This window comes from Fistularia commersonii, chromosome 7 (assembly GCF_037954325.1).
Source record: "Fistularia commersonii isolate RoL2024-O1a breed Wild chromosome 7, RoL_Fcom_v1.0, whole genome shotgun sequence".
Taxonomy (NCBI): Eukaryota; Metazoa; Chordata; class Actinopteri; order Syngnathiformes; family Fistulariidae; genus Fistularia; species Fistularia commersonii.
The window spans coordinates 7,946,651-7,970,011 of NC_141290.1; the positions used below are offsets into that span (position 1 = coordinate 7,946,651).

At 42.4% G+C, this 23,361-nt stretch overlaps 1 protein-coding gene across 1 annotated transcript; it reads left to right on the plus strand.

Annotated features, from left to right (window-relative positions):
- Positions 1-374: 374 nt before the first annotated feature.
- On the plus strand, positions 375-22,985 carry camk1db (calcium/calmodulin-dependent protein kinase 1Db). Its single transcript, XM_086149515.1, has 11 exons — positions 375-689; positions 7,648-7,779; positions 8,723-8,797; positions 12,109-12,247; positions 13,098-13,224; positions 13,454-13,529; positions 14,934-15,046; positions 16,674-16,752; positions 17,583-17,670; positions 17,798-17,954; positions 18,983-22,985. The coding sequence occupies exons 1-11, from the start codon at positions 595-597 to the stop codon at positions 19,123-19,125; spliced, it is 1,224 nt and encodes a 407-aa protein (XP_086005641.1). The 5' UTR covers positions 375-594; the 3' UTR covers positions 19,126-22,985.
- Positions 22,986-23,361: the final 376 nt, after the last annotated feature.

Below are 23,361 nucleotides of genomic sequence, written 5' to 3' on the forward strand. Positions count from 1 at the left end.
AGCGAGGAAAAAAGATACATTAAACCGAAGCGCGGTCGTTACTTTCCATCCAACGGGGGAGAACTTGAGGGAACTTGACAAACAACCAACGGGGACCGGTTCCCTTGAGAAGCTGGGAGGCGGCAAGAGTTTCTACCCGGCCGGTGGTTTGGTGCAATGCGAAGACTCCGATCGTTGCTTCGAAGAGGCGGAGCAGCATTCTCTTCCTCCTCCTCTTCCTCCTCCTCTTCCTCCTCCTCCAAGCGGAGGGCGGGCGTCTGGAGTCCAGCAAGCAGCGGATCGTCCTCCAGAAGGAGTCCAGCGAGGGAGAGCCGCGGATCGGCTTCCTTGGAGGGATTGATTGACAGCTTCCCTGCAGGGACCCCCCCCCCCCCCACGCCATCCGGCTCGACATGACCCCCGCCCTCGGCTCCCCGCGTCTCCTCCTGCGTGGGTTGTGGACACGCAGTAGTCCACTTTTCTTTCCTAGCTTTTCCCACGCTTGACGGGAGACGATCTTCGATCAGCACACACACACACACACACACACACACACACACACACACACACACACACACACACACACACACACACATACACACACGCTGGTGCGCAATGGCTAGAGAAAACGGCGAGTCCAGCGACGCATCCCTGAAAAAGCACGTCGATGACATGAAGAAGATATTTGACTTCAAGGAGGTCCTCGGGACGTGAGTAGAACATCTTCTTTTCCTGGGAATGTGGGGAGAAATAGAGGACACGATGCAGTTGTGATGTTTCTCTGCAGCTGCTGACAGCTGTTGAATGTCCGACAGAGCCGCTCCTTTTCTGAGAGACCAACCTCTGTCTGGAGTTGGAACCGGTCTTCATGAGATGATGTGAGGTGGAATCCGGGCCCCAGATGCTCTTCGCTTGGCTGTTTTATTGAATAATCACCAACATCAGACATGATGTAACGTGAAGACTTCTGCTGCATGCATTAATTCTGCTCTGCAACCACGAGGCTCTTCGCTGAATGAAGGTAGCTCGGTGGCCAAATTTGAACCGCCATCTGTTGAGACTTGGTGTTTGAGGGACACCCTTCAGATGATGCTCAATCCGCGTCGTGTCTTTTATTTCATCGAAGCGCCCCTTTAGCTATTTTTATCCCACTGAGCAAATCCCAGAGGTAACTTTGGCTCAGCTCCGCTTGACTTTATGCCCGTTCTTCTGAGAATAAGTTGTGTTTTTAAGACCCCAAATGGGCAGTGTTTCCCCCCTCAGCTTAAACAAACCATCATGGCCAGGGTCGGCCCCGTCTCACATGACAAGAGAAGTTTAGTCGGATGCTAAATGCAGTACAGAGCTGCCTGCACATGAATCCCTTCATAATTTCCTACCTTGTTGTACCATCACACCCATTCGTGCTTGGCTGAGAGGAATTTCATTTGTTGATATTTGTAATCTAAGGGATTCGGGGAAAGCATGAGCTAAGGAAGGAGGCATATCTCCAAGGTGAAAATATGTACATCTTCCGTTTTGTTTTTTTTTTTGCTCCGAACTGCCAACAAGAAGCACTAGGAATGTCTTCTGGACATTGTTTTCGTCCGGATGGCACTTAATTTGGTGTGGTGAAGTTTATATCATCTGCTTGTGGTTCTGTCTGTGGACAGCTAAGCGGTTTCGTGGGACCCGGAGACTCCCAAACCACACTTTTTCAGTTGGTCTATGTATCGGTCAGAGGTTCGTACCCGGTGGCACTTTTGATTTGCCCAAGGTTTCTGAGTAAATGTGAGCAGCTACCAGGATGGAAGACAAACTGCTCCTGCTGAATCCGAGTCAACTATGTAACAGTCCCTCCTCTCCGGGAACCCTGAATAGACTTTTCCATGGAGGCTGAGGAGTGTGATCCCCGGTATACATCCACAGATTCCCCTTCTTAAAGTAGGGGACCGCCTTCCTGGTTGACCAATCTAGAGGCAGACTCTGCTCTGTTCACAGTGCACTTCTTCCCTCTCTTGAGTCACTGGATGCGCAAAGCCATTCAAGAGTTGTTCTCACTGAACCCCTCCCACGCCTGACTTTAACCTTGGGGACCACCGAAGCCGCGTTTGGCTCAACCTGCCGGTAAATGTCAGCTGCCTCCAGAGCCTCACAGGCCAGAAAGGCCAGACTTGACTCCCTTCCCAGCTTGACAGCATTCCTCTTTACCGCCGCTTCCAACAGATCCGGGGGTCACCACCTTCTGGTCACGAGTCTGTGTCACCTCAATGATGGAGGCACGGAACATGGCCTACCCGGACTTAATGTCCTCCCGCCTTCCCCGGGATGTGGGATGTGGTCAAAGTTCTGCTGGAGGTGGGAGTTGAAGCTCTTTCTATCTCTTTTCTCGGCCTCGAGCAAGAGCTCAGGTCCCTTCTCTTACAGAGGGGTGACATTGCAAATCCCTAGATCCACCTCGTCTGAACCTTCATCCAGGACAGGTTTACCTAAGGTGACCCTTCCAGGTGCATAAAGCCCCCGACAACTACGCTCCAAGGATCACTTTTTGTGTGTGTCTGCGTGTGTGTGAGTGTGTGTGTGTGTGTGTGTGTGTGTGTGTGTGTGTGTGTGTGTGTGTGTGAATGTGCTCTTACTTCTAGTTTGAGCCCAACAACTGGCAATTTGCAAAGATGTTAGAATGCAATCCAAACCTGCTTCGGTAACATGTTGTTATAGCAGTTTCAAAAAAAAAAGCCTTCACAGGGAGTGACTCCATGCTGCCACATTGTTTGGTATTTAATATTTGCATTTATGTGTTCATGAGGCAGTCAGATACAGTGCATTAGGGTTAGATGGATAATGCATAGTTGTTAAAATTGATTATGTTCAACAAGATTTAAGCTTTCTTTGATTTCTGCTGTCATACGTATAAGTAAGGAGAAACCTTTTTGCATCACTGAAAATCTTGGTGTCAGGCTGTTCACTCGCAGTAATAATAGGGCTATTTTGTGTAATGGCCTTAAATGTTTGTCCACTGCTTCCATCCCAACCGCACACTATGGAAACCCACCAAGTTTATTGTTTAAATTCTGATTGAAGGCTTTCCAAGCAACAACAAAAAGACCATTGATTTTGAAAAAAAAAAACAAATAGTTGTTCCAGGCTTAAGAAGCTGCTTGCAGACTGCAGGACATCGGTTCTTCAGGAATTAAAAGACAGACAAAACCCGCGGAGGTATGTGTCACCAATGATACCCCCAGTGCAAGCAGACTGTGTGCCTTCTCAAAAAAAAGCATGCCATTAGTTTGATCAGGAAAGAGCCAATATTGTAAACTGAGGACAAACACATCAATGAATACACCAGCTCTGGAAAATGAGATAAGAATGTGTGCAAAGCAAGAAGTGGAAGCACCTTAGCATCTCCCCCGCTTAATTATTAAGGTTAAAGCGCCAACTGCATATGACTGTATAATGTGACTTTTTAAAAAAAAAAGTTCTACACACTAGAAATAGATATAGTCCTAAGATGTGAACAATATAAAAATTTTAGTGAAACCGTTTTTAGTTCCCAAAGTTATCGGAGGCCATTTTCCGTCTTACGTTTATGACCGGTCGCATATAAGATAAGATAAGATAAGATAAACTTTATTGATCCCCATAGGGTAAATTCCTTTGTCCGAGCGGTGTAACAGTTTTAATGTAAAAAAAAAAGAAAAGAAATAAATATTAATATAAATATAAATAGAAAGGCAGGCAGAAGATAGCAAGCCAAAAAAAGAAAAAATGTAGAGGATCATGTTTGCAGGATTTCTGTTGTGCTACTTTGACCACGTAAGCTTCTGTAAACCAATGAATTCTTTGGAACGGTAGCCAGCCCCCCTGACTGACCACTTGCCTTGAGACTAATTTCAGACCACTAAGCAGCTCATACTCGCTCGAAGCAAGTTAAGTAACCGGATGACACTCGGGTGTAAACTATCCCAGGGGAAATCGCTAAACGGGATGCTGTGTTTGAATGTTTGCCTGAAAGTGAATCAACCGAATGGCCTGCGCACTGACTTAAAAACAAAAAAAATCTATTCATTTCTTAGTTTAGAATTTGATCCCAATTTTAACAAACCGGTCGCTCAAACTTTATAAGCTTAAAATCTTAATTACATCATTAAATCAGGTTGAGGTTCCATGTTTTCCATTGTGGAATTTTTTTGGACGTGGAAAAAAAAAACATTTTCCAGATCAACAGGCTGTAATAACGTAATCAGTTTGCTGTATTTCCAATTGTTGGCAGAACCAGCCTTGAACTGAGATGTTGACGGCTCAAGTTGATACTCATGCAATCAAAAAAAAAAAACAAACAATAAAGAAACACTTCCAACATTACATCTTGATATCAAGTTCTTAAAGGAAATGTTTGTCAGGTGTGTATTTGCTGAAAATTGTCCGTCTTATTGACAAATGATGCGACAGACATAATTTTCACAGTATAACTTCACTTTATGGCTGCCTCGAATATCAGCTGGTTAACATCTTCCTGATGTTTTACTCCCAGATATAAGCTTAAAAATCCATTATTTGTCAACAAATTCATCTCAATCAAAATCTTTTTAAAACTGGATTAATAATCCACTTTGGCAGCGATTAAGGGACAAATGTGCAAGATTTAGGTTTGCACAACTACTCCCTTGTCATGGATAAAGATTATATCAAGTAGCATCGGCCTTTAGAAGAAGTCCTGGACACATAACCGACTCCATGAGAGAAAACAGAGTAATGGTGGAACCAGTTATAACGCTGCGGTGTGGAATACACACTTTCACTTCACACATTCATCTAATCTGTTTTCATTAATCAGAGTAAATGTGTTGGGCTCTACTTCACTCAGACTGATAACACTCTTCTATTAAAACTGGTAACAATTATGCTTCTCCGTTAAATCCCTCCTGAGTGTTTCATTATGTTAGATCCTGAATACCGTTTTCTGAGATTAGTTTTTACCAAAGTTGTGCAGTGTCTGATAAGGTCATCGTCGCCACGAATGACTCATTCTTATCCTTTTTTCACCGATTAAAATCCCGTCTTAGCCTTTCATTTTGCACGATCACAGCAAGAAGGACTGGCATGATTCCTAAGAGGGCTTTTCTGCGTGCAGTTTGCATGTTCCTGCGTGGGTTTCCTCTCTTCAATCCAAAAGTGGTGAATTAGAAAGATTTGAATATTTGGCTAATGATTGTTGGGATAGCTTCCAGCATCCCTGCAGAATAAACTGATAATGAATGAATGAACGAATGAAAATTAGCAATAAATGAAGCAAATTCATCAGTCAGCACTTTGACCTGGGTGACTAGGTTTTCTTTTATGATGTCATAATTGCATGCAGATTGCACTATGGACCTGGTTTAGGCTGTCATTAAGTCCACGGAAATTCTTTGGGTCCGACTGATTCGGGAATTGCAAGCATTCAAAATGCGTTGGGTGTTTTACACTCCCAGGGTTATATTTGGTTTTCTGCAGACCTTCTCCGACGACATATGTTTTGGTGCGTATGGGCTAATATGTGCCGAGCAGGATGGGACACCGGAGCTTTGGAAGTACAGTTCGGTAATCTCGACTCGTTGCAAGACACGTTGTTCCTTGCACCTCCGCACACTGATGCATGGCTTACAATGTCCCATTGAAGGAAAAGAGATCTTTTGGACGGTGCGAAGAAGGGCAGGGCTACTCATTTAGCATGGATAGCTGATCCTTATCAGGATGTGTCTCGGGAGCAGAGCAGACTCTGCAATCATGACGTATTTGTGAAGTGTGACCATCGTCAAACGTTATCGAGGCAACCGGACTCGGCTTGTTCCTCCTCTCTTTCAGTTGTGCATGTGTTTTCAAAACGCTAACCGAGAGCGCTGATTCAAAGTCATCCCCTTAATTTTGCTTTTTGGTCACTAACTCTGTTGACTTTCAAACATCGGCCTCGCAAGTTGAACTCAGCAACTTTCCACAAATGACAAAAAAAAATTGGTCAATTCTGAATTAATTTACAACCTAAATAGGATGGCAACCCGTCTGTCACAGATTTCAAGATGTTACACACAAGATCAAAAATTCATTGCTCACAGTAGACTGAACAATCCTACTCTTTCCTGCATAGAGATACGTTTGCAGGCATTTTGATTAAGGAAAGCCAGTGTTCTATGAAAATAAATAGTAATAATCAAACAGAGAAAGTTCAGGTTGAAAGGGTGTCCTTCTCGCTAAATGTGTCACGACACGCATACGACAGATGAGAAGATGGCGGTGTGATGACTGAGTGACAGAGTTCCTGTGGTTTTTACACTCGTGCGTTCGCCTCCGTGCAGAAACTGTGCTCTTCGAAGTCTGCAAGAGTTGCACCACAAAGTCAGAGAGCTGTTGGTGGTGGAATGTCGTACACCCGCCGGTGGCCACACAGCTGTGGAAACAGGTTGCATGCACTGAATAGAAATGAAGGTTTTTGTCCCCACGGCAACAGCTGCTCTGAAAGATAGCGCCGTGGCGAAGAATTGCATCGGCTCCCTCGGCCGCTCAAGCTGTTGAGTTTACACACCGTCCAATGTCATGTGACAAAAGAAGGTCAAAGTCATTGAGGGAGGGGGGGCTGTGCTGTTTGCTCGTGGTGTGTTCCTACTCATCATACCCGGGGCCACGCACTGTGAGCAGGTAGTGTATTTTGTGCATAGCTAGTGTTTGTATGCGGTGATTTTGAGTGACCAACGCCCCGTAGGTTGACTGTGCAAAGGATTAGTGCGGATCGGATGGGCGCTGTTAGACGCAGTGCGGTTAGTACCGCCTAGTTTCGAGTCTTTACACTCCCAGGCCATCACGAAGCCTTTGGCGTTCATCTCTTTTGTCGTTTCAAGTACTCAGAATGACCTCGCAGTAGATTTTCTTCGTCTACCGACACCGTTTGATGAAAATAAGGGAGCTGATGCGGCGTGCTGGAAAAGGAGCAAACATTATTTGCAATTTAAGTATGTTTTTTTTCATCGCAATATGTCTATAAAGGGCATTTTGTGCATTTTTTTCAAATATTTCTTAAAATATGCCAGTCACACGTATCAATGCAGTTAAACACCAGTTGTGTCCTACATGGAAAACAGAAATCTCAGATCCACCGCTCCAGTAACTCCCGACAGCATCTCAAAACTTATCTCTTGGAGTTTTTTAATTGACTTTTTAGAAGACCTAGCAAAGCCTTTAACCAATCTCAGCTCAGCCCCTTTTGCCAAGTTTATTCCGTATAAGCTGACATCCGCCAGCCCAATTCTCATCTCTTGTGCTTCCACTTTTGACATCATTCCCTTTCCTGCAGAGTATTCTATAAGGTCTGGCCTGAAAGCACCTGTGATACCTTAATTCCTGTTTATAAACTCACATATTCAAATGTGATTTTTCGCATTGTACAGGCTTTCATTGCTGACTGCAATGGCCTTCTAGTGCCAAAATGAATACACTTTATGATTCTGGAAGGAGCCCTTTTAATATTTTTCTCTTACAAATGTTTACGAAGTGAAAATATACATGGGACAACATGGACGTGTAAGATCTCGCCGTTTCTTTCAGCAATGTATTGAATCTACACAAGTACACGTGTTAATATACAATATTCTGCGATAATAATCCCCGAGTGCACAAGCAACAGGCTCCAACGTGTCCATTGTGCTGTTTGTCTTGCAGAGGCGCGTTCTCGGAGGTGGTGATGGCTCGGGAGAAGGCCTCGGGAAAGATGGTGGCCATCAAGTGTATCCCAAAGAAGGCACTGAAGGGAAAGGAGATGAGCATTGAAAATGAAATCGCTGTGCTGAGAAAGTAAGTGCTAGCAGGGCGAAGCAAGGCAAGAGTTTGGCGTCTCTAAACGAGGACCGACTTGCTTCACCTTCCTCGTATTTATGTTCTAACATGATTTCACTTATCGCTCTTTTTCACCATTTTGTGTCTTACGCAATCGCCCGCAAGCGAAGGCAGGATTGCTTTGCTCCTCTCTAGCCTGATGGTCATTCCCCAGAAAGCTCAGTTATCGGTCGCTCTTGATGCGAGCGTGCCAGCTGTTGGGTGTAGTTGCCTGGTTACAGTTGCCGTCCATTATCCCCATGCTTCTTTTTGTCTCTGTTTTCTCAACCCTGTCCTAATCCTAATGCTTGCACTTCCACTACAACATCCCTAAAAGTGAATGTGCACCACTTTGTAAAAAAAAAAAAAAAAAAAAAAAAAATCGTCTATATCAACTCGGGTGTGCAATTAGTCGGTCCAGATCGTTTTGGTACGAATTGTCAAATTTGGGATATAACCGCCATAGTGAGGTCTGCCCTTTTTCTTGAATGCCCTGGATTGATTAGAGCTGATTTGTAGTGCTCGAACAAGCAAGGGGTTGCAGAAGGGTCCCGCTTCCTCCTTTCACCGGGGAGCAGGAGATGATTACTAATCTGCAGTAACATTTCCCTTGTGAACATGCTCTGAAATCATCCTCCGTTTGGTTGCTTGGACACAGACGTCCTGCGTCTTGTTTCCCTCTATTGCATTTCTCAGGTGTTGCTGCAGACAGGGGTTACCCCTTCTTGACATAATGGAATCCTCTTAGTATCTCCCTGATCCTTCATCCAGCCTTTTTTGGGAGTCATACTTCCTGTTATGTTAATATAATCAAGATACTGTTACAGGAAACAAAAGTGGATTCATTGTTTTCATTTTTACAACAAAGGGACCGGTTTTTCTCTGTGCTACGAAAATCCCATTGTCTGTTCTCTCTCCTCAGAATAAAACATGAGAATATTGTGGCATTGGAGGACATCTACGAGAGCCCGAACCACCTGTACCTCATCATGCAGCTGTAAGTGCATTTTGTTTGTGTGTCATTCTTTTCTTAACGTAGTCTTTCACGTAGCCCAGAATTTGAAAATGCGCCTTTTTAATGGTTAGATAAGTACGCGTAGTGTCCCAAAAGAGTACATTTGTTTCAATCCACCTCCAAGAGTGATCGTATTTCACATCTAGGTATCCAGAAGTGCTTATCTTCACCACGTAGTTCATGGTTTTTACAACCCAAATATAGCCGTCAGACTCAAACACCACACGAGAAAATGTGCTTTCGCTGATTCCTGATACCATCCGAACTCTGCAAGTGCCTAACTGCGCTCTTACCATGAAAGTAGCAGTAGCATAGCACACAATGAGTGAAATATTTAGATTCGTGCTATTGTTTTACAACCAGCGAACTAAATTATACACATAGAATGTATTCATGTTGGTTTCAGGCATACAATTTGATCCAGGTGGCAGGTTTTGGGAAACGTTTCAGAAAAAAATTCTCACAAATCAAATTTGTAAGGTACTGGTGTGACTGCCGTGATTGATAAAATAGCAAAAAAAAATGCTGCAAACACTGAAAGGTGCTGCATGCATTTTTGGCTGCAGGGGTGGGATCACACACAGAAGATGAGAGGGCCAAATGTGATGCAGTGCAGCTTAGCTCCTTCGGATATTCTCATAATTAACCATTATGTCTGTGCTTCATCCCCCGTGTTGAAGAAGTCTGCAACAGAATTGCAGAATCAATTTGTCGCTTCCTCATCTGTTTTATATACTGTATGCTCCCCTTACAGTGCAGTCTGACCTCATCTCAACAATCAAAGATTCTGGCAAAAGAGAATCCATTGAACAGCAGGGACTTACAAGGATCTTTCAGAATCAGAAATACGTTATTGATCCCAGAGGAAATTGAAATTGTGCATCTCAATACCTCTCGGGATGGATAAAGTTCCACAAAATCACATCACTCTGCTTCAGTGTGGGTTTATAGCATATCCACCCTGTAGGATACAGCAGACACCATGCAAACCAAGACTTGCAGAGATGTCTTACCGTGAGATTAATCCTGGATGAGATGGCTTCGCAGTCACACCTGATCCTGACAGAAAAGGCTGAGATGTGCCTGATGCTAGCACAGAATATGCCACTTCCTGTGCTGGGATGCTACACTGTTTGCACAATTATTAGGCATTGGATTATTTTGACCATATCATCATTTTATCCATAATTACCAACTCCAAGCTGTATAAACTTGAATGCTTATTGGGTTTAATGCATAGCAGGTGATGTGTATGTGTGTAATTAGCGAGGGTTTGGCCTAAGGAGATCAACACCCTATATCAAGATGTGCATAATTATTAGGCAGATTCTTCTCCTCAGGAAAAATGGGCGAAAAAAGACATTTAACTGACTCTGAAAAGTCAAAAATATCTAAGAAATTGGGGGGTGATCACAGAACCACCAAACATTTTGTTGCAAATAGTCAACAAGGTCGCAAGAAATGTGTCGAGAAGAAATGATGCAAATTAACTGTCAAAGATTTGAGAAGAATCAAACATGAAGCTACCAGGAAGCCATTATCCTCCAGCGCTGCCATATTCAACAACTGCAACCTACCTGGAGTGTCAAGAAGTACGAGGTGTTCAGTTCTCAGAGCCGTGGTCAAGGTAAGATAGGCTGAAACCTGACCACCTCTGAACGAGCCGCATAGGTTGAAACGTCAAGAATGGCCCAAGAAATATCTGAAGACAGATTTTTCAAAGGTTTTGCAGACTGATGAGATGAGAGTGACTCTAGACGGAGCAGATGGACGGGCCCGTGGTTGGATCAGTAACGGACACTGAGCTCCACTTCCACTCAAACGCTAGCAAGGTGGAGGTGGGGTACTGGTATGGGCAGGTGTGAATAAAGATAAGCTAGTTGGACCTTTTTCGGGTTTAAAATGGGCTCAAAATCAACTCTCAGGCCTATTTTTTAGCCAATTTTTAGAAGACACTTTCTTCAAGCAGTGGTACAGGAAAAAGTCTGCATCTTTCAAGAAGACTTTGATTTTTTTTATGCAAGACAACACTCCATCACATGCATCAACGTAGTCCACTGCGTGGCTTCAAGGCCATTAAAGGCCTAAAAGATTAAAAACTAATGACACGGCCCCCTTCTTCACCTGACTTAAACCCTATTGGGAACTTTTGAGCCCTTTGTAAGCAGGAACTTTACAGTGAAGGTAAGCGGTACACCTCTCTGAACAGTGTCTGGGAGGCTGTGGTTGCGGCTGCACAAAAAGTTGATTCTGACTAGATCAAGAAACTGACTCAAAACATGAAAAGAAGGGTGGCTATATTGGTCACTGAGGTTTTTTTTTGTTTTTTTTTTTCATTTTTTTTAAAATGTTTATTTGTAAATTTTGAGTTTGTTTATCATTCTCACTTTAACAGCCAAAAAATACACAAGTGAGATGGGAAAATCTTTGTTTTTCATTAAGTTCCATTATAATTCTGCACGCTAATAGTTGCCCAATAATGGTGTTCATATTGATATCCTCTCAAGAAAGCCAAAGCTTCAGTTTTATGAATTGAAATGTTCAGGTTTGAGGGTTTGTTAACATTTTAGATTGACCAAGAGCGCTGTAGTTGTACAATGACAAAATGAATCCTCAAAAATACAACTCTCCTAATAATTGTACACGCATTGTAGTCGGCGGAAAGTTCATCATAAAGCAGAGACTTGGTGCCTCACCGCTGTAGATCACTGGCTTACCTGGTCAGGAGGCATCTTCACACCATGACCACAGATCAGTCAGGTGTCAGCCACCTTGTACTGGCTGTAAGGAGGGGATTTGGCTTAATGGTCATGTTTGAATGTCGTGGTAGCAAGTATTCTGTCGTTATCTATACCGCTTATCCTGCAGATGTGGTCAAGGTGGGGCTGGAGTCTATCTCAGCAGACATTGGGTGATAGGAGGGTTCCAGCTGGATTGGTTGATCATAGGGTCGAGGCTTACAAGTCAAAATTTAATTCACACTTAAACTCCCTTTGGAGTCTTTGGTGAACCCACTTCAAACTTCACACAGAAAAGGTACCGTTGAAGTCAAACCTACTGGTTGTGGGGTGGTAGTGGTTACCATGTAGGGTTAGTATTCAAACTGAGAATGGGATTTAATTAAAAGGTATGTGTTTGACCAATTTAAAAAAATAAACCCACCTTAAACACCAGAAAAGATTGGGTAGAGCCAAGTTGCATGTTCAGAGACTGAAAGTGTTCAAGGGTTCAAGGGAGATCAGGGCGCTTGACCGCAGATAACTATGTCTTCTCATTTTAATGCATGTCTACAGGGTGTCTGGAGGTGAACTGTTTGACCGCATTGTAGAAAAGGGCTTCTACACAGAGATGGACGCCAGTCGACTGATTCGACAAGTTTTAGACGCGGTTAATTACCTGCACTCCATGGGCATCGTCCACAGGGACCTCAAGGTACATACATTTTCTACTGCATTCTTGGCAGACGACTTAATATGTATAAAATATAATTATATCACCTGATGACTCGCTATGCACTTCAGGACTTACGATTCACCAGAAGATTTACGATTCATCTGAGGACTTATTATCGGTCTGAACAGTCATTATTCACCCGAGGACTTAATATTTGTCTGTTATTCACCGAACACTTATCATTCACATGATGAGTTACTATTCCCCTGATCAGTTACTATTCACCCGCGGGCCAACAATTTACCTGAGGATGACTTGAGGAGTTACCTGTCAGCCGAGAACTTCCCATTTGTCTGCAATTCACCTTATGACTTAATATACATCTGCTATCTGTCTGAATACTTACTAATCACCAGATGAGTTACTTAATACCTCGCAAAATACTTTTCATCTGAGGACTTACGATTCGCCTGAGAAGTTACTATCACCCTGATGACTTTTCATCTGCTATTCCCCTGAAGACTTGCTATTTGTTTGGTGTTCATCTGATGATATACTACTCACCTGAAGACTTATTGTTCAACTGCTACTAACTCTACGATTTACTCTTCAATTGAGGACGTACTGTTCGTCTGCCGTTCATCTGATGGCTAACTATTTGTCTGAAGAGTTACTATCAAGCCAAGTAATATTTCATGAGCATTCAGAGAAGATCATCCAAAGAGGTTAAAGGTCTTTTCCTGATGCTTTTGACGTGAAAACTCCACCCACTTCAAGCAACAATTCCAAGAGATTTTTTTCCCCCTTTTCCTGAAATCTCAGTCGAATTAATCATCAGTTGCAGAAGAACAGATGAAAAAAGCTTCTGACGCTTTTGTCCTCCTCTCAGCCCGAGAACCTGCTGTACTACAGTCCACACGATGAGTCAAAGATCATGATCAGTGACTTTGGGCTGTCAAAAATGGAAGGGACAGGAGACGTGATGGCCACTGCATGTGGGACTCCAGGATATGTTGGTAAGCGGGCTCTCAGATTGAACATCAACTCAGAGATAATTTTGTGCTCTAGTTGGCCTCCGGCGTGGCTTAATCTAATCTGTAAATAGCTACAGGTTAGTCTTTGCCATCTGTCCCATGCAAGACACCAAGCACTTACATTCATCTCCAGCTTTTATGCAGAGTTACCCAAAACAGGCAATGTGTGACTATATAAATATAATTTTCTCCGATCATTTTATTATTCCAGCGCCCGAGGTTTTAGCTCAAAAGCCTTACAGCAAAGCTGTAGACTGCTGGTCCATTGGAGTCATCGCTTATATTCTGTGAGTACTGAATTTGGATGTAAATATAGTAATTCATCTGTGTTTTTATTTTTCTATGTCTCGCATAGGTTGCTTTCTTGGCATCTTAGCATTAGAGTCTTGTTCAGGTCGGGAATCACCACAGAGCCTCAATTAGCCTAAAACCTCTTAACCACCTGACTGAGAAAAGTGTCATGCAAGATTAGTGGCAACCCAGTTACATAAAAGAACCTGCAAAGAGTTCACGTAACCAATCAGACTGAACATGTAGAAAAAGTTTCAGGTGAAAACCTCTTGGATGTTTTCCTTTTCCACAAAGAATGAGTGCAATAGCAATGTGTTTTTTACATTTTGTTAAACCGTCAAATCGAAAGCGTGCACACTGCACTGACCTTTAATTGTAACAGTGTTATTGGTGGGATTACGCAATGCTAACATCGCCGCATTGTCTGCACGTTGTCTTTATTATGTTGTGATTCTGTAAAGGAATGGACAAGGGTTGTCTTCCAGGACTAACAAATTTGCCGAGGTTGAGTCCAAATTACGCTGACATTGTTATATTTCAAACAATTGAAACTATCTTTTTTCAGATGTACATCTTTACAGTGAAGGTACTTGGCGTCTAATGTAGGCAGGGGAACTTGGATAGTGTAGTTCCAGAAGAAAGGACTGCAGAATAATGTTGTGCAGGAATCAGAATACTTCATTGATCTCTCAGGGATCTCCAAGCAGGGTTTAAATCAATGTACAATACAATAGATGCATCAGCATAAAACCTGTTTAATTCAACTGTGGAAAAGCTGTACCCAAAAATGGGCATGCACAATAAAAGGGTTAATCAATTTATATTTATAGCGGTAAATACTGGAAAAGTCTTCCTGAAAAGTTTCCGGTGACACCATATAATGATGTGAACCTGATGAAAAAAAAAACTGTTACAAAGATAAATAATTGTATCATCAATAGAATATAGTGAATATGGAGGCTACATTAATACATTTATTTGAAGATTTCTCTGTTTCTATCGCACAAAGGACTAAATTCCTCCCCAAATTAAAAAATGTTTTGATGCTTTGGTTAGGGGTCTGATAATCCAGAGGAAGAACTCCTATATTTTTACATGGCTGCTTGCGATGAGGATGCGTTGAAATATGCAGCGCAGATTAAAGATATTCACATGACATTTTCGAGGATAATATCAAAATGGAGAGTTTATCCCTTTTCTCTCTTCTTTTTTCCACCTGTTCATATTAAAGTACCGTATAATCTGTCTGAACTAGGCCTTTTTTGCATGCTATATAAACCATGCAAAGCACCAGGGGATTAGATTAAGCTACACCAAATCCTTTTACATGGTGTGGAAGTTTTTAACAGCAGTGGGATGATGGTAGTCACATGGACTGTTCTCATGGTGTATCTTCTCAGGCTCTGCGGTTACCCTCCTTTCTACGATGAGAATGACTCCAAGCTCTTTGAGCAGATTCTCAAGGCCGACTATGAGTTTGACGCGCCGTACTGGGATGATATATCAGACTCCGGTGAGCTTTGACTCCGTGTGTGTGTGTGTGTGTGTGTGTGTGTGTGTGTGTGTGTGTGTGTGTGTGTGTGTGTGTGTGTGTGCTAACAGCTGTTTCTGGGAAAAAAAATAAACAACAAAAAAAGAAACACCCCGAGCCTGTTTAAGTTTTACTTTTCACATTTTTACATTAGTGTTAACTCGCTACAAAACAATGAAACCAGACATATCATCGATGCCAATGTAAATTGAATACTCGCGTAGGTTATGACACCTTACGCCGCCTTTCAAAGTGGCATCTTCTCACTGCCGTCATATATTTTTCATCTATTTGAAAGAAAAGCCATCTGTTTCATTTCATTACTGCTGTGATATCATCTTGCCAGAAATGAAGGATAAATATTTATCCATTTCCCAATCAATGGCATCTTTAATCAAAGCCAACCACTTGTAACTTATTCTCAAGGTTTGAGGAATAAATGATGACATGTGCCGAAAGTGGATTCTTCTTCAGGACACAAGCCTCCCCCACACATAAATCTAGAATCTTCTTTTTCTTTCAGCTGCTGTCTTCAGGGGTCAACAATTAACCCTATTCTCTGGGTCCTCTTCTCTCACACCTTCATGTCCTCCCTCTCCATTTAAAAATGCTTGTCATCCTCTAGACCTCCTGACTGCTAGTTAGTTCCAAACACAGTGTCCTTCTACCCAGATATTCACTATCCCTCTTCTGTATATGTCCAAACCATCTCACTCTGGTCTCTCTGACTTAATCTCAGATACATCTAATATGTACTGTCCCCTTGGACTCATTTCTGATTCATTCTCCCAAAGAGAACCTCAACATCTTCATCTCTGCTACCTCCAGCTCTGCCTCCTGTCTTTTCCCCAATGCCAATGTCTTTTCACACCATACAGCAATGCTGGTGTCACCACTGTCTTGTATACATTTCCTCCACTTGGGTCCCTCTCATTCACACACATTATATTCTGTCTTGCTGCGGCTAACCATTCTCCCCCCCCATCATGGAGATTCCTGTCTGACCTCATCTGTCGGCCTGTCCATCACTACCCCAAATAAGGAGGGGCTCAGAGCTGATCCCAGATGTAGACCAACCTCCATCGTGAACCCAGATGTAGACCAACCTCCAACTTGAACTTCTCAGTTACACCTAAAGCATACCACTACTGTCTCAATGCTTGCCTACATGTCCTGCACCACCTCCACCTTGAACTTCTCTGTCAGACCTAAGGCAAACCACCACTGTCTCAATGCTTGCATACATGTCCTGCACCACCTCCACCTTGAACTTCTCTGTCACACCTAAGGCACATCACCACTGTCTCAATGCTTTCATACATGTCCTGCGCCAGTCAAACATACTTCTGCTCCTCTCCAGACTTCCTCATACAATACTATAGTTCCTCTTTTGGCATCTTGCGGTAGTCTTTTTCAAGATCTTCAAAAGGCACAATGCAGCTCCCTCTGTACTTCTATTCCAGCATTTTTAAAGCAAATAATGCATCTGTAGTGAAAACATATAGCTGCACAAAAACACTGTCTTTGGCTCTCGGTCTAGTTTCCATGCCATATAAATCTCATGTTCAGCCTGATGCGGTCTTGATGTTTCTCACTTCCATTTCCACAGCCAAAGACTTCATCAGCTGCCTGATGGAGAAGGACCCAGAGAAAAGGTTCACATGTAACCAGGCGCTTCAGCACCCCTGGTGAGAAACCGGCCTAACCCTGTACCCCAGCATCGGTGACTACAGGGAACCAGGTTGAGATGAAAATGTAGCATGATGCAGACTGTCAGGCCTTCTACTTTGTCAAGAGGAGCATATCATTTCACTGCCATCTGTTGCCATGGCTTCAAGCAGCCCCCTCACCTCTGCTCAGCTTAGTCCACCCTAAGAGCGAAATCTGCTGAAATAACGACTGACAATAAGAGACTGGTGCCTTGCTCATTGAGGAGTATAGAAGTTTTTTAATGAGCATTAAGGATTTCTTTTTCCCTGGCCTGAGCCAGAGCCACCTTTCGGCTGAGGTCAGTTTCAGCATGTCTGATAGTGGCTTAGTCCGAACCACGCTAACCCTGACAAGACAAGACTAAGACTTGACGGGGCTGAGTCAAGACCAGGACAGAAGCAGATCAAGACCAAATTTTCGGCCTTTTCGGCCCTGATTATGTTTACAGGGTCTCAATTAAAAATCCAGACTCTGTTGCCATGTCAGAGGCAGGGACAACATCGGGTCAGTATGCATTTGATTCCAACATGAGGCCGAAACCCTCCAAAAAGGGTTCCAGATCCAGACCAGTCTCGAGTAGGTCAACACCGTCTGGTATCTTATAATGGCCCTTGCACCAGCAGAGAAAAGATGATATGATGCGCTGTATGTGAATGAAGGCTACTGTCAACTCATCTGAGAAATGTTCATAGTAAATAAACACAAATGAGAGGAGCAGAGGGAAAATCCACTTTGGTACAATTCATAAGGTGATAAACGTGCAAATGTGTTTGCGCGAGGTTGTATCGGTTATCTGTTTTGTTCATAGGATTGCTGGGGATACTGCTCTGCGTAAGAACATACACGAATCGGTCAGCAGGCAGATGAGGAAGAACTTCGCCAAAAGCAAATGGAGGGTAAGCAGACAAGTCTTTCTGAATTTTCAGTTTTATAATTGGCTGTTATGCGAAGAAAATCAATAGGAAAGACGTATTAGTGGTTTTTCAGCTGTCTTAATTTTTTCCTTCTCCTCTGCAACTGTAGCAAGCCTTCAATGCCACAGCCGTAATTCGCCACATGAGGCGCCTGCAACTGGGCTCCAGCTTTAGCAGCAACATTCACAACTCCTTGTCCGGCCCCTCAAGCCGGATTCCAGCCAAAAGCCAGTCTGTAGACTGCACAGCGCTGTCCCTGAAGGACTGTGAGTGACGCTTTGGATGAGGAATGTAGCCAACCGAGCTCTGCCTCTCATTAATTTCAATATACTGGTCATTTAATCAGTGTGCTCAGTCGTAGAAAAAAAATAGAAAAATAGAAAAAGCATAGATTTTCGTTTTATACACTGATCAATCATTGCATCTTGAAATGATGCGGTTTCTTGGCAAAATAAACTGTTGAGGCCGACAACCATTTTCTGACATTCAACAGGAAAAGATCTACTATAATCACAAGCAGAAGAAAATGTTGTGTTATTTTTATTTGATTAAAAATATCAGATCCTCTTTAATTTGCCGAGCGCCTGTTGAGCAGGATTCGAAAACATTTGAATATTATTTCATCTCGCGATGAGGCAGTTTGTGCAGCACTATTACATTATGTGGGAAAACAAACTAAGATGATAGTTTGCTTTGTTGTCATGGAGACAGCTCAGTTCAATTTTCCATGAGCGGAGTAGTGGTATTTCAAAGTTAAATTCTTCATGTACAAATAAGTGCCTACAACAGGGGTGGGCAAACTACGGCCCGCGGGCCACATCTGGTCCGCCGGTCTTTTTAATCCGGCCCGCCGAAGATCGGGACAGAATCCATACTTGATGTGAATGATTGAATAATTGGATCGATGAATGGGGGAGCGCAAACAGGAGATTAATTCATTTTTGGAGCTACTTGAGAATTTTCCTGAGCAGAATGACACAGTAAAGGCTAAATCACACAGCCAATCTGTGTGATACTGACACACATGAATGAGCTGGATGTGAAGCTACGAGGGAAAAAACGGTTTGTGCATGAAATGCAAGCAAATGTCTGAGCCTTCAAAATCAAGCTGGTTTTATTTTCAAAGCAAATGTCAGACAAGTGTGATATGTACAGTTAATAAATTCCTTTTTTTTTATTTTTTTTATATGTATCATATCTCGTAGTGACCCGGCCAGTCTGTCAAATTTTAAAAGTCAAGTTTGCCCACCCCTGGTCTACAAACTAACCATATTACTCTGTCCCCCCCCTGCAGGTCCTCTTTTGCCGTCTGGTCTTCGCGGCCAAAATGAAGACTCCGCCGTGTCTCCCTCTGTCTTGGAGGAACCATCGGTGGTTGCGGAGACGCTGAGGCCTCGGCCCTCGACCGTCACGGTCATACACATGGGGACCAAATGACGCCAGGTTCCGCGGGAGGTGAGCTGGGAGACTACTGAGCTTTAAAACCGGAAACCCCCGGCCTCACGATTCAAAGCCCTCACCCAGCTTGCTCATCTCGCTGCCTCCCAGCCGTCCTTTGCGACCTGAGGGTGGAATTTGGCGGAGCATCTTTACCTTTTACTCTAGGATCGGCGTGACCCCGCAAGGGCTCAACCGCTACCTTTCAGACGTGGAAGTAGAGTAGAGGAGGAGCCACTCCCAGTCTGGATCCTGGTCATCTGCAAGGTAGCTCCCCCCCCCTGGGAATCGTCACACTTAAGGGAACTCCAAGTTTGACCCCGAGTGTCACGAAAGAGGGATTGTTGAGTGGAGTGAAATATAAACTTGTCGTTTAAACGGTCAGCTCTTGTGATTCTTCGCTGCAGCGGCTCACGGGGTTATTACTCCGAAGCAGTAGGTCGGTACGTGTTTCCTGTTCGCTTAATATTGTGTAGATGTGATGTAAGAGCTGGAACCGTTAGCTTCGGCTGTGGCCGGGATGCCGGTCGAGGTTTCGCGCTCCGCGGGAACGTGTTTTATTTTATTTTTTTTTATAATGTACAGAACGTCACCAGCAGAAATGCTGAATTACGAATGACGTTCTTGCACTGAATGACAGAGAAATCATTCCGACGTCCCGCTATTTGTTTATTTGCTCTTTACGAGACCGCGAGGTTCTCCTCTTTACGGCAAGAGTGCGATGGCGTACCGTCGCCGGGTGACCAGTTCTCAGGGAAGCGTTATGACTCGAAGTTAATTGATCACCGTGGACATGGAATGTTCTGGTGAAACCTCTTCATATCAAACTGGTGGTTTGAATATCGTCACACCGAATCATTTGTTCTAATTTAAGCGATATTCATGTTTTTGTCTGCGTTCATGTAAATGACCGACTTGTAGTTAAAGAGGTTTATTCCCCTTTCATGGACTGTCACTGTTTTCATCCTTTTCACTCACTTTGCTCTCTCACATCGCTTTCATACCAGCCAAGTTTGGCAGAAGTGTGTGTGTGTGTTTCTTTTTTTTTTTTTAAATCTCTCCACCAGAATGATAGATGGGCATGCTCAGATTGAGGGCTAAAGCTCTGCCACAGTAGATAATCAATTGATTATTGATCGACTGGAAATACAATCCCAATAATGCGGTTTACTGAAATACTAGGTGTGCATTTTTTTTGTCTTCCTGTGATTTCAGAAACGTCAAAGTATAGCAAAGAGGTTGATGTGAACTTCCCAAAATGCATGTGCTACATATGATTACAGAAATGTTTTTTTAGATTCATTTAATAACTATTGTAAATAAACAGTTAAATACTATGCATTTTCATTCATTGCTTATTCCTGCTTTCAGGTAACGGGTAGGGGGGGCAGAATTTGATCCCAGCTGTCATATAGAGACATAAACCCATTGACTCTTATTCAATCATATAGATTCTATATGATGTTTAACTCACTCATTCACCCGTCATACAAAGACACTCAACCGCTCACTCTTATTTATGTCATCCAGAGACAAACAACCATTCATTCGCCACTTTTTCACATCTCCGATTAAATCTGTTCAGATTATATAGTTGTTAAAAAAAATAGATTCTCCATTAATTGTTTATAAAAATAAAAAAAACAACAACTCTTAATTGGTGACAGAAGAATAAGATTGTGACATTCTGATTTTTAATTATTTTTTATTTATGGAATATAATTGGTAATCAATTTGGACGAACATTCAGAAAATCAAATATTTTGAATGTTACATACGTGAGGGTATAAAGAGATAAAATGTCCAATAATGATGGTTCATGACTGTGCACCGGTATAATGCTGTCTAAATGTTGAAGAAATTTCTTTTAAAATTGGCTATTTCCACTCTCAATGTCGTATTCATGTCCCTCTGCTGCCGAGCTCAGTTGAAGTGACGGTTGTATTCTTGGGGCGGATTGATCCCTCCGCTGCTCAGCATCCTCTGTGCTCCTGTGCAGTTCTGGAAGAACATGACGAGAATTAGAAGTCGTCCGAGGGCAAATAAACTTAGTCACTGCTGATATTTACATACCGTCGTGGTCCTCTCCGATGTCACGCTTGAACTCGATCCCCTTCTCCTCGTGGAACTCTTTCTTCTTTTTGGCTGCCGCCTGGATCAGCCTGTGTTCAGCTCTGATGTAATTTAAGTATCATTTGTCTTTAGTGAGCCGACAAAGTCGTATTAGCTGTCCCAAAAATCTACTGTCGAATTGTTTTACATGGAAAACCAAGCATCAGTTAAGGTCATGTGAAGGTTAAATCGTAATGTTTTGGTTCGTTCGTGTGATTCCAATATTCTTATTTGTATTTCTAGTCCATAAAATACATCTAATTTCTCGGATTCAGTCTGTCGTCGGGTCCGTCGGGCCCGGCCGTCTCCGCAAACGTGATAAACTTAAAACGCTCGCCGCGATGCTTGTTTCCAAGAACAAGGAAATGTCCGGTCTGACCTGGATGAAACAATATGCATGTTTGAACACAAGGTGCAAGGTTATGACACTGGCTAAAAACTGAAATGTTTTCTTATGCCTGCTTATTTAACTGTCTTATTATTACTTTATAAAAGACCGTGTATCTTACGATATCAGTTTGACACATTAACAAAATGATGTCAAAAATTGTATAAAGCCTTATTGAGAGCTCAGTGCTTCTTCACTAAATGCTACAACAACTTTGATACAAATAATTCTTTATTTATTGTCATTAAATAGAATTTATATCAACATATTGTAATCTATTGTATTTTATATGTACTCATATATTCAAATAGGAAAGTAGCTTTCCTCTAACCAGAAAGTTTGGACACAAGAAGACCTTCGCTTTCGGGTCGCTCCCCCAATCACATGCTTCCATCTAAAACTCAGTTTTCACCAAGCCATTCTGGAGTTCATCTCACAAATATCACGTGCACGAAGTTGTACGGGATATATACATTCGTTCGCTATTTCCTTTCACTTTGCTTTCCAAACGTATGATCTTGGTCTCTCGGCGGTCTTGTTTTCACTCTGAAGTTCTCGCTACATGTCGTCTAAAGGCTGTGAAAGGATCTGTTACCATTAGTATGAATAATACGTACCAAATCTTAGACAGCTAATGAATGAATGGTTCAGACTGCCTATGACAGTCTGCCAATGCCTTTTTGAGACTGTTACTGTTTATACTTGTACCACAAAATGAGAATTGGCATTGAATTTGTTGATGTTATTAGCTGGTAATGCCTGTTAGAAATAAGCCTGATTTATTTCCCTACTGTGTTTTTTCCCCTGAGTTCACTCATTCACTACATTTTCAACCACAACTAAGATTCCTGGAATGGTTTCTCCCCTTCCCACGAAGAAAACTGTTCATGACAGTTTTATTCTCTTACTCAACTGTAAAAAAAAAAATCATACGCAAGTTTTATTTGTTGGAATGCTATTCGTGAGTTGTCAATGTGGTGTGAATTGTTTGAGGTCCGTGCCATCTCGCTGCTCCTGTTTGCACAATCTTCTGCCTCTGTGTGACCACATTGATCCAGAACACACACACACACACACACACACACACACACACACACACACACACACACACACACAAAGAAATGCATCATGTGATATGTGGTTTAGATGCCAGTAACTTAAGTGTGTATCAAAAATCATTTTTCTAAATGACTTGGATTTGTTGTCATTTTTCTTTTAGAATACTCTGCTTATAATAGAAAGTGTATCTGCTTAAGTGTCTAAATGCAACTGAGGTTCTTGTAGTTGACTACTTTATTCAAGAATATAGATGGCACCATTTGATATAGTTCCGTGTTCATTAAATCAAACATTGAAATGTTCCCATGTGTACTTTTGTTGTTAAAAAAAAACCCAAACACTTTCACGCTTGATTACTTGAGTGGAATATCAGAAAGAGGATATTTTATTTTAGGCACCGTCAATGTTTTTTCATATAAAATGTAGTATTTTGATGCTACAATACACATCAATATTACTTTTTAAGATGGAAAATACTCAGCATAGCCATGAAACTATGAAAAAGGAGTACATAAGTAATGAATCTCAAATTTAATCCATAAGAATGATCAGTGTGACAGAAAAAGCTAAAGCTCGGTGAAAACACTCACTTATAAGCTCCTTCTTAGATTTTTTATCCTGCTTGCTTCGACATTTGAGGAAGGTGGAAGCATCGGCCTCTTTCATGAAGACCCTCA